This window comes from Phasianus colchicus, chromosome 27, assembly GCF_987193195.1.
Source record: "Phasianus colchicus chromosome 27, bPhaCol1.hap1.1, whole genome shotgun sequence".
Classification (NCBI taxonomy): Eukaryota; Metazoa; Chordata; class Aves; order Galliformes; family Phasianidae; genus Phasianus; species Phasianus colchicus.
The window spans coordinates 1,982,673-1,993,055 of record NC_143462.1 but is presented as its reverse complement, the minus strand read 5'-3'; the positions used below and the strand labels follow the sequence as shown (position 1 = coordinate 1,993,055).

At 57.9% G+C, this 10,383-nt stretch overlaps 1 protein-coding gene across 1 annotated transcript; it reads right to left on the bottom strand.

Moving 5' to 3' along the window:
* Positions 1-2,095: 2,095 nt before the first annotated feature.
* Positions 2,096-4,644, bottom strand: LOC149914791 (uncharacterized). The gene is made up of 2 exons (XM_090125716.1): positions 3,633-4,644; positions 2,096-2,498 (listed from the first exon to the last, which is right to left on the bottom strand). The coding sequence occupies exons 1-2, from the start codon at positions 4,203-4,205 to the stop codon at positions 2,310-2,312; spliced, it is 762 nt and encodes a 253-aa protein (XP_089981842.1). The 5' UTR covers positions 4,206-4,644; the 3' UTR covers positions 2,096-2,309.
* Positions 4,645-10,383: the final 5,739 nt, after the last annotated feature.

Here is a 10,383-nt window from a genome sequence, read left to right as displayed (position 1 = left end):
ACCCCCCCCACCCCATCCCACACCCCCTCCGCCCCCCACCCACCCCGTGACGCCGCGCCGCCGCCGCTCCTCCCATTGGCGGAACGGAGAGGGTGTGGGACCCCCCCGGGGGACCCGGCGCCGATAGGGGGCGCTGTGAGAGCGGGGGGAGTGGGGGGGGGATGGGGTGCGGGGGGGGCAGGGGGGGGCTGTCTATGGGGTGGGGGGGGTGTATGGGGTGACGGAGTGGGGAGGGTGTATGGGGTGGGGGGGTGTATGGGGGGTGTGTATGGGGTGGGGGTGTGGCGTTGGGAGGGGTGTGGGGGGGTGTAGGGGGTGTGCATATGGGGTGGGGGGGTGTAGGGGGCAATCTATGGGGTGAGGGAGTGGGGGGGGTGTATGGGGTGGGGGTGTGTGTAGGGGGATTGTCTATGGAGTGGGGGGGTGTATGGGGGGTGTGTGTGGGGTGGGGGTGTGTGTAGGGGGGTATCTATGGGGTGGGGGTGTGAATGGGGTGGGGGAGTGGGGGGATGTATGGGATGGGAGTGTGTGCATGGGGGGGGGTATGGGGTGGGGGAGTGGGGAGGGTGTATGGGGTGGGGGTGTGTGTAGGGGACTGTCTATAGGGTGGGGGGGTGTATGGGGGGTGTGTGTGGGGTGGGGGTGTGGCGTTGGGGGGGGTGTGGGGTGGGTGTAGGGGGTGTGCATATGGGATGGGGGGCTGTAGGGGGCTATCTATGGGGTGGGAGTGTGTGTATGGGGTGAGGGAGTGGGGGAGGGTGTAGGGGGATTGTCTATGGGGTGGGGGGGGTGTATGGGGAGTGTGTGTGGGGTGGGGTGGGGGTGTGTGTAGGGGGGTATCTATGGGGTGGGGGCGTGTATGGGGTGGGGGAGTGGGGGGGTGTATGGGGGGTGTGTATGGGGTGGGGGTGTGGCGTTGGGGGGGTGTGGGATGGGTGTAGGGGGTGTGCATATGGGGTGGGGGGGTGTAGGGGTGAGGGAGTGGGGGGGCTGTATGGGGGTGTGAATGGGGTGGGGGAGTGGGGTTGGGGGTGGGGATGGGGTGGGGGTGTGTGGGATGGGTGGGGTGGGGGGCTGTGGGGTGGGGTGTATCTATGGGGTGATGGGGTGTGTAGGGGGGCTATCTATGGGGTGGGGGGGTGTATAGGGTGAGGGAGTGGGGAGGGGGTGCAGGGGGTGGGGGGGTGTAGGGGGATTGTCTGGGGTGGGGGTGTGTATGGGGGGTGTGTGTGGGGTGGGGGTGTGTGTAGGGGGGGTATCTATGGGATGGGGGTGTGTATGGGGTGGGAGAGTGGGGGGGGTGTATGGGATGGGAGTGTGTGCATGGGGGGTGTGTATGGGATGGGGGTGTGGTGTTGGGGGAGTGTGGGATGGGTGTAGGGGTGTGCGTATGGGGTGGGGGGGTGTGGAATGGGATGGGTGGGGGTGTGTGAAGGGGGGCAATCTATGGGGTGGGGGGCTGTGGGGTGGGGTGTGTGTATGGGATGGGGGTATATATGGGGTGAGGGAGTGGGGGGGAGTGTATAGGGTGGGGGTGTGTGTAGGGGGACTGTCTATGGGGTGGGGGTGTGTGTATGGGGTGGGGGTGTGTGTAGGGAGGCTATTTATGGGGTGGGGATGTATATGGGGTGGGGGGTTGGGGGTGTGTATGGGATGGGTGTGTGTGAAGGGGGGGCTATCTATGGGGTCGGGGTGTGGGGTGGGTGGGTTCAGAGCATGTATGAGGTGGGTGTATGAGGTGGGGAGCGTTTGGGGTGGGGGTATGTATGGGGTGTGGGGGGTTTACCTTGGGCAAGGAGGGATATATGGGCAGGGATGTATGGGGTGGGGGTGTGTACGGGGTGGGGGTGTATGGGGTGGGGGTGTATTGGGTGCTGGGGGTTTATGGGGTGGGAGCGTGTGGGATGCGGGGGGTCTATATGGGGTAGGGATGTATGGGGTGGGGGTGTGGGGGGGGAGGATGTGTGTGGTGGAGGTGCATAGGGGGTGGGTGTGCATAAGGGGTGGGGGGCGTATATGGGGTGGGGGTGGGATGTACGTGGGACAAAGATGTTTCTATGGGGTGGGCACAGACGGGGTGGGCACAGACGGGGTGGGCTTCTATGGGGCGAGCACTTTGGGATGGGAGAAGATGTATGGGGTGGGGAGATAGGATGGAGGGGAGGAGTTGGGGGGGGGTAGGGGGGCACGTGTCCGTACACAGCACCCCGCATCGCCCGCCCCACAGCCCCGTGTGCCATCACATGGCCCGCAATGTGCAGCACTGCGTGCTCAGCCATCCGTGTGCACCCGTCAGACCCCATCACCCATCACCCCACAGCACAGCTCGGAGCTCCGGGGGGCCCCAGATCCCAATCCCCGTCCCCTCCCACCCCGATGCTGCCCCATAAGTGGGTGCCTGAAGCCGCGGTGGGATTTGGGGGCTTCCCTGTGTCCCTGTGGTCCTGTTGGTTCGTCCTTTGGGCTCGGGGTCCCTGCTGCTTTTTGGGGTGTGGATGCTGTGGGGTGTATGTATGGGATCGGGGGAGTGGGAGGGGATGGGGGAATAAAGGGGGGGGGAGGGAAATGGGAATAAAGGGAAATGGGGGGAACGGGAGGAGGGAGAAAGGAAAGAATAAGGAGGGGAAAAGTGGAGGGGAAATGGGAAATAAAGGGGGGAAGTGGAGGGGAAATGGAGAGGAAGAACCAAACCCTCAGGAATGTCCCCAAGTGCTGGGAGGATTCCAACCTCCTGGCATCCCACAGTGTAACCCTATGGCTCTGGGGGTCCCTATGGTTCTGGGGGTCCCTACGGCTCTGGTGATTCCCTTATGGATTTTGGGGTGCCTTAAAGATCTGGGGTTCCATTATGGATTCGGGGGGTCCCTATGGGTCTGGGGATCCCTTATGGACTTGGGGGGTCTGCATGGATTTGGGGGTCCCTATGGCTCTGGGGGTGCCTTATGGCTCTGCATATACCCTATAGATTTGGGGGTCCCCATGGATTTGGGGAGTCCCTTATGGCTCTGGGGGTCCCTGTGGCTCTGGAGATGCCCTATGGATTTTGGGGATCCCTATAATTTGGAGGGTCCCTATGGCTCTGTAGTTGCCTATGAATCAGCAGGGTCCCTATAGATTTGGGGGGGGTCTCTACGGCTCTGGAGATGCCCAAGGATTTGGGGGATCCCTTATGGGTTTGGGGGGGTCCCTATGGCTCTGGGGATGCAGGGACGCAGCAGCACAGAGCAATGACCATCAGTGGGGCAACACGGGGGGGGAGGAATGTGGAGCCCACAGAGCGACAGCTGCTGCTTCTCCATTCTGACCTCCACCCGAAGTCACTGCAGTGATGGGAAACGCTGCTTCCTTCCCAGGAAGCCCCAAAGATTGGCACCCACACTCAGCTGGCCAAATGCAGTGCCTCCCCCACCCCCCCAGGCCACGTGCCTTCCCCGAATCCACTTGAAGGGTATGAAGTGGTGTGCAGAAATGCCCTCGTGCAGCCCTCCCTCCTTCCGCCAATTATTTCGGGTTATCAGTTTGTTGCACGATATCCAGAATCCCCTCCCCCACCACTTCCAATAGGATGGAGCATCCCTCGCGCTGACCCCAAAGCGGAGAAGTCCCTACAGATGTGGGGCACGGCCCCTTACCTGCACGCCGCCCGTCCCACTCGCCACCCATTCGGCTGTTGTCTCCATCTCAGTGGTCATCGTCCCCCTTTCAGTGGTCATCATCCCCATCTCGGTGGTCATCATCTCCATCTGGCTGGTCGTGGTCTCCATCCCAGTGGTCACTGACCCCATCCCAGTGGTCATTGTTCCAGTCTTGGTGGCCATCATCCCCATCTCGGTGGCCATCATCTCCATCTGGCTGGCCGTGGTCCCCATCCCAGTCCCGTTGGTCATTGACCCCATCGTGGTGGTCATCGTTCCAGTCTTGGTGGTCATCATCCCCATCTCATTGGCCATCATCTCCATCTGGCTGGTCATCGTCTCAATCTCAGCAGTCACTGTCCCCATCCCAGCCCCAGTGCTTGCTGTCCCAATCTTGGTGGCCATCATCCCCCTTTCAGTGGCCATCATCTCCACCTGGTTGGTCACTGACTCCGACTCGGTGGCCATCATCCCAGTCCCGGTGGTTGTCGTCTCCACCTCGGTGCTCATCATCCCAGCCTCGTCGCTCGCCGTCCCCACCTGGGTCTTCATCCCCACCTCGGTGCTCATCGTCCCCACCTCGGCGGCACTTTTTGGCCCTTTTGCCGACGGCGTGGCCGCTTTATGGCAGCTGATGGGCGACCATTGGCTGGGCACGGCAGGGATCAGACAGGATTGGAGCTGGGCACGGCTCTAATCCCCAGAACCGTGGGACGGGGCTGCAGAACAGCAGAGATCCCACAGCGCACGTGGGTCGGGGTCCTTTGGGGCGGCGCTGTGGCAGCTCTGCGGTGGCCGCGCTGCAGAGGGCTGACGTTGCTTTTCACGGCCGGCGGTTAGGATGACGAATCCAATCCCCATCTCCTTTCCTTTCTTTTTAACGTTGAGATGTTACCTGCCCCGAGGGGGGACACGCGGCCGCCATCCCCACACCCCCGTCCCTACGTGACCGCAGCCACGCGCGGCTCCGGAAGAGGAGCTGTGAGCAAAGAGGTTTATTGCGGACGGTTCCTTAATTCCATCAGACGGGATTAACGAGGCGGGAGGGCAGCGCCGGAAGGAATCTCTTCCCCACCGTCACCCCGCGAGGTTCCCCAGCCCGGCCACACAGAGGGAAGGGAAAGAAGGGAAAGGCAGAAATCAGCTTTTGGCGCAGGGGGGGCTCAGGCACGGAGCGTAAAGCCGGCTCTCAATCCTGCTGTCTGCTCTGAGCACGGCACCTTCCCTCTGCCGGGTGCTGGGATGCTGCCATCCGACCCCATTCCCTCCCCGTTCCCGTTCATCCCCATCCCTGCCCCATCCCCTCCCCATCCCTGCCCTCATTCCCATCCTATCCCATCTCCATCCTCACCCCCATCTCCATCCCCATTCCTGTCCCCATCCTCATCTCTATCCTCACCCACCTCCATCCCTCTCTCCACTTCCATCCCATCCCCATCCCCATCCCCACCTCCATTCCATCCCCATCCCACTTCCATCCCATCCCCATTCCTGCCCCCATCCCATCCCACACTCGTTCCCTCTGCCCTAATCCTCACCCCCATCCATCTTCATCCCCCTCTGTCCCCATCCCTGTCACTATCCTCATCCCCATCCCACCCTCATTTCATGCCCACTCCATCTTATCCTCATCCCAGATCCCATCCTCATCCCATTCCATCCCATCCCTTTTCCATTCCCATCCTTGTCACTATCCTCATCCCCAATCCATCCCCCTCTCGTTCCTATTCCCATCCCATCCTCATTGCATGCCATTCCAACCTATCCTCATCCCAAATCCCATCCCCATCCCATTCCATCTCTATCCCATTCCCCATCCCCGTTTCAATCCTCATCCCATCCCATCCCCATCCCATTTCATCTCTATCCCATTCCCCATCCCCGTTTCAATCCTCATCCCATCCCATCCCCATCCCATTTCTATCCCCATCCCACCCTCACTGCGTGCCCATTCCATCCCATCCCCAGCCCAAATCTCATCCCCATCCCATCCCATCCCATCCCATCCCCATCCCATCCCATCCCATCCCATTTCCATCCCATCCCATCTCCATCCCATCTCCATCCCATCCCATCCCCATCCCATCCCATCCCATTTCCATCCCATCCCATCTCCATCCCATCCCATCTCCATCCCATCTCCATCCCATCTCCATCCCATCCCATCCCCATCCCATCCCATCCCATCCCATTTCCATCCCATCCCATCTCCATCTCCATCCCATCTCCATCCCATCTCCATCCCATCCCATCTCCATCCCATCCCCATCCCATCCCATCTCCATCCCATCTCCATCCCATCTCCATCCCATCCCATCCCCATCCCATCTCCATCCCATCCCATCCCATCCCCATCCCCATCCCCATCCCCATCCCCATCCCATCCCATCCCATCCCATCCCATCCCATCCCATCCCATCCCATCCCATCCCCATCCCATCCCATCCCATGCCATCCCATCTCCATCCCATCCCATCCCATCCCATCCCATCTCCATCCCATCTCCGTCCCATCCCATCCCATCCCCATCCCATCCCCATCCCATCCCATCTCCATCCCATCTCCATCCCATCCCATCCCATCCCCATCCCATCCCCATCCCATCCCATCTCCATCCCATCCCATCCCATCCCCATCCCCATCCCCATCCCCATCCCCATCCCATCCCATCCCATCCCATCCCATCCCATCCCATCCCATCCCCATCCCCATCCCCATCCCCATCCCCATCCCATCCCATCCCATCCCATCCCATCCCCATCCCATCCCATCCCATCCCATCCCATCCCATCTCCATCCCATCCCATCCCATCCCATCCCCATCCCCATCCCCATCCCCATCCCATCCCATCTCCATCCCATCCCATCCCCATCCCATCCCATCCCCATCCCATACCCATTCTCATTCCCTGCCCCACCCATCCCAATTCTCTGTCCCTTCCATCCCCACCCCAACCCATCACCACTGCCATCCCATCCCACCTCACCCCATTCTTGCCCTCATCCCCATCCCATACATCCAATGCACGCATCCCACAACCTCCATCACCCTCAGCCCAACGGTGGCATGACTTTCTCCCAGCCATGTTACCCTACAGAAATCCCCTATAATATCTCCCAGACCCAGATCAGAGCCCTGGTCCTGCTAACTCCAAACGACCCTATTGCTCCTGTAGGGGAATCACAGCCCGCTGGCTGGCACACCACCATTCCCATCGCTTCCACAGTGTGGAAGACAATGGGGGAAGACATCGGTGTGGGGTTTGGGGACTGAATGTCCCTTGGGTTTCCAGGATTGTCCGTTCCCCGCAGGCAATATCCGCCAAGATAAGGATTTATGGCAGCAGAGAGAGTTTTATGACCCTAATGGCAGGATGAAGGCTTTCAGGGCAGCACGCTCCACCCGCACAGTGGGCAAAGTTCTTCTCATTTCTGCCCTATTACACACATAATTTCCCCCCATCCCAAAGCCTGGATGTGAGCATCCCCTTTGGGCCACATCCCGATGGGAACAGGGGATGAACCCACAGGTCTGAGGGATGAACCCATAGATTTGAGCGATGAACCCATAAATCTGAGCGATGAACCCATAGATCTGAGTGATGAACCCATAGATCTGAAGGATGAACCCATAGGTCTGAGGGATGAACCCATAGATCTGGGGGGATGAACCCACGGATTTGAGCGATGAACTCATAGATCTGAGGGATGAACCCACAGATCTGAGTGATAAACCCACAGATTTGAGGGATGAAACCACAGATCTGAGGGATGAACCCATAGATCTGGGGGATGAACCCACAGATCTGAGCGATGAACCCATAGATCTGAGTGATAAACCCACAGATCTGAGGGATGAACCCATAGATCTGGGGGATGAACCCACAGATCTGAGCGATGAACCCACAGATCTGTGTGATAAACCCACAGATCTGAGCGATGAACCCATAAATCTGAGCGATGAACCCAGAGATTTGAGGGATGAACCCAGAGATCTGAGCGATGAACCCATAGATCTGAGCAATGAACCCACAGATCTGAGCAATGAACCCACAGATCTGAGCGATAAACCCACAGATCTGAGGGATGAATGAGGGATGAACCCACCCCATAGATTTGAGGGCTTCTTGCTGTGCCAAACCCACAGATATCCACCTGTTTAGGATCTATATGGCCGGCCCCCAAAGCACAGCATCTCTGGGGGTGATTCCTATGGGGTCAGCACCACCAGCAGAAGGTGGAGGAGCCAAACCCTACCCGTTGGTTGGACTTTGGGGTTCGCTAATGGGATTTTCTTCGTCACGCAGCCGGTGGTTACCTCTCACAATGCCTTATTGGGTCTGCCCCCATCCCAAAGCAGAGGCCACCACTTATAGGGCGGGCGCTGAGCTCAGGGAGCAGACGGAGGAGCCGCATCCCTCAGACTGACGCCTGTAGGATCACACGGGATCCACCCGACCCCATCGGGATGGAGCTCCTCCAATGGCCTCATGTGACACTTGGGGACACGCCAGGCTCATCGCGTGTCATCCGGAATGGGGCCGCCCCACAGAGCTGCCCTTCCCCCCGGCCTTCCTGGAGAGGGAAATGGGAGAAGCGCGGGTGATTTTCCATTCCCGTGATTAACGGGAAACGTCAGAGCCCGGCGGGGCGGGGTGGGGGTGCACGTGTCCCCAAAAGCCAATTCCCCATAACCGTGACCCCAATAACCTGCAATTCCCAAACCAATACCCAAGAACCACGAAACCCCAAAACCGTGCCTCCCGATCCCAATATCCGCCACTCCCAGTAACCTACACCCCGATACCTGTGACTCCATTAACTGCTACCCCCCCGGAACCGTGACCTCAATAACCAATAACCCCCCCAAAACAATACACCCCGTCACCGTGACCCCAATAACGGACACCCCAATCGCTATGACCCCCCAAAACCATGACGCTGTGTCCCATTAACCATGACCCAATAACCTCTACCCCAATAACCTATCCCCCTAATAGCTGTGGCTCTAATAACTGTTACCCCAATAACCATGACCCCAATAACCAATAGCCCCAATGACCACGACCCCAATAACAAAACCCTCAATAACCACGACCCCAATCACCGATAACCCCAAAGCCATGACTCCAATAACCGTGACCCCAATAACCTACAGCCCCCCCATATCTGCGACTTTGATAACTGATAGCCCCAATAACCACGACCCCAATAACTGACAACCCCCCAAAACAATACCCTCAATAGCCACGATCCCAATAACCACAACCCCAATAACAAAACCCCCAATAACCCCCCCAAAACCATCACTCCAACAACTGTGACCCCAATAACCAATACCCCCAATCACCATGAGCCCCCCAAGCCATGACCCCAATAACCACGACCCCAATATCTGTGACTCCAATAACTGATACCCCCAATAACCGTGACCCCAATAACCCCCCAAGAACAATACCCCCAACAACCACGACCCCAATAACTCATACCCCAATCACCATGACCCCAATAACCGATGCCCCCAATACGTGTGACTCTGATAACTGACACCCCAATAACCACGACCCCAATAACTCATAACACCCCAAAACAATGCCCTCGATAACCATGATCCCAATCACCGTAATCCCAAAAACCCTCACCCCAAAAACCAATACCCCCAATAACCGATGAACCCTCAATCGCTACGACCCCAATAGCAGCCCCGTCATTTAAGGATTAAAGGGAATTTCCCCCATTTCCCGGCAGCTGTAGGGTTCAGCAGCGGCTGTGGGGTCACACTGCCACCTACCGAAACCTCCCGCCCTATTAATGCGTCCACTCGGAACTATTCAGCATCCCATAATAGTAGGGACGCGGGGCCTCCAAACCCCACTCCTCCCTTTCGGGCTGCCCGATTCACCACGAGGTCCCTTTTAGGGGATGCTTTTGGGGGATGCTTTGGGGTCACGCGGCAGCCGCACGGCTTAGGGCGGTTTTGGGGGACAGCACCACTTTTTGGCCGAACATCCCTTGTTCAGAAAAAACCCCAATAACCGAAAACCTCAATAACTGTGATGCCCCACCCCCCAAAAATAAATCAGTAACCCCAATAACCATAGCCCCAATATCCGATAATTCTGATAACCCCAACAACCATGACCCCAATAACTGGTAATTCTGATAACCCCAATAACCATAACCCCAATGTCTGATAATTCCGATAATCCCAACAACCACGACCCCAATAACTGATAATTCTGGTAACCCCAACAACTACGACCCCAATAACTGATAATTCTGATAACCCCAATAACCATGACCCCAATAACTGATATCCCCAACCACTATGACCTCCAATAACCAATGACCCCAATAACCGATGACCCCAATAACCGATGACCCCAATAACCCCCAAATCAATAAACCCAGAAACTGAAAACCCCAACCACCGTGAGCCCAATAACTGATAATCCCAACCACTACGACCCCAATAACCACGGCCGCAGTGATAACCCCACTGAGACCCCACTGCCCGATAACCCCAATAATCACGACCCCAATAACCAGTAACCCAAAACCCGTGACCTGCAATGACTCATAACCCCAATAACCGATATCCTCAATACCCAATAGCCCCAATAATAACGACCCCAAAAACAGACAACCTCAATAACTGATATCCCCAATGGCCATGACCCCAATAACTGGTAACCCTAAAAACTGATCACCCCGATAACGCCAACAACTGACACCCCAATACCTGGTA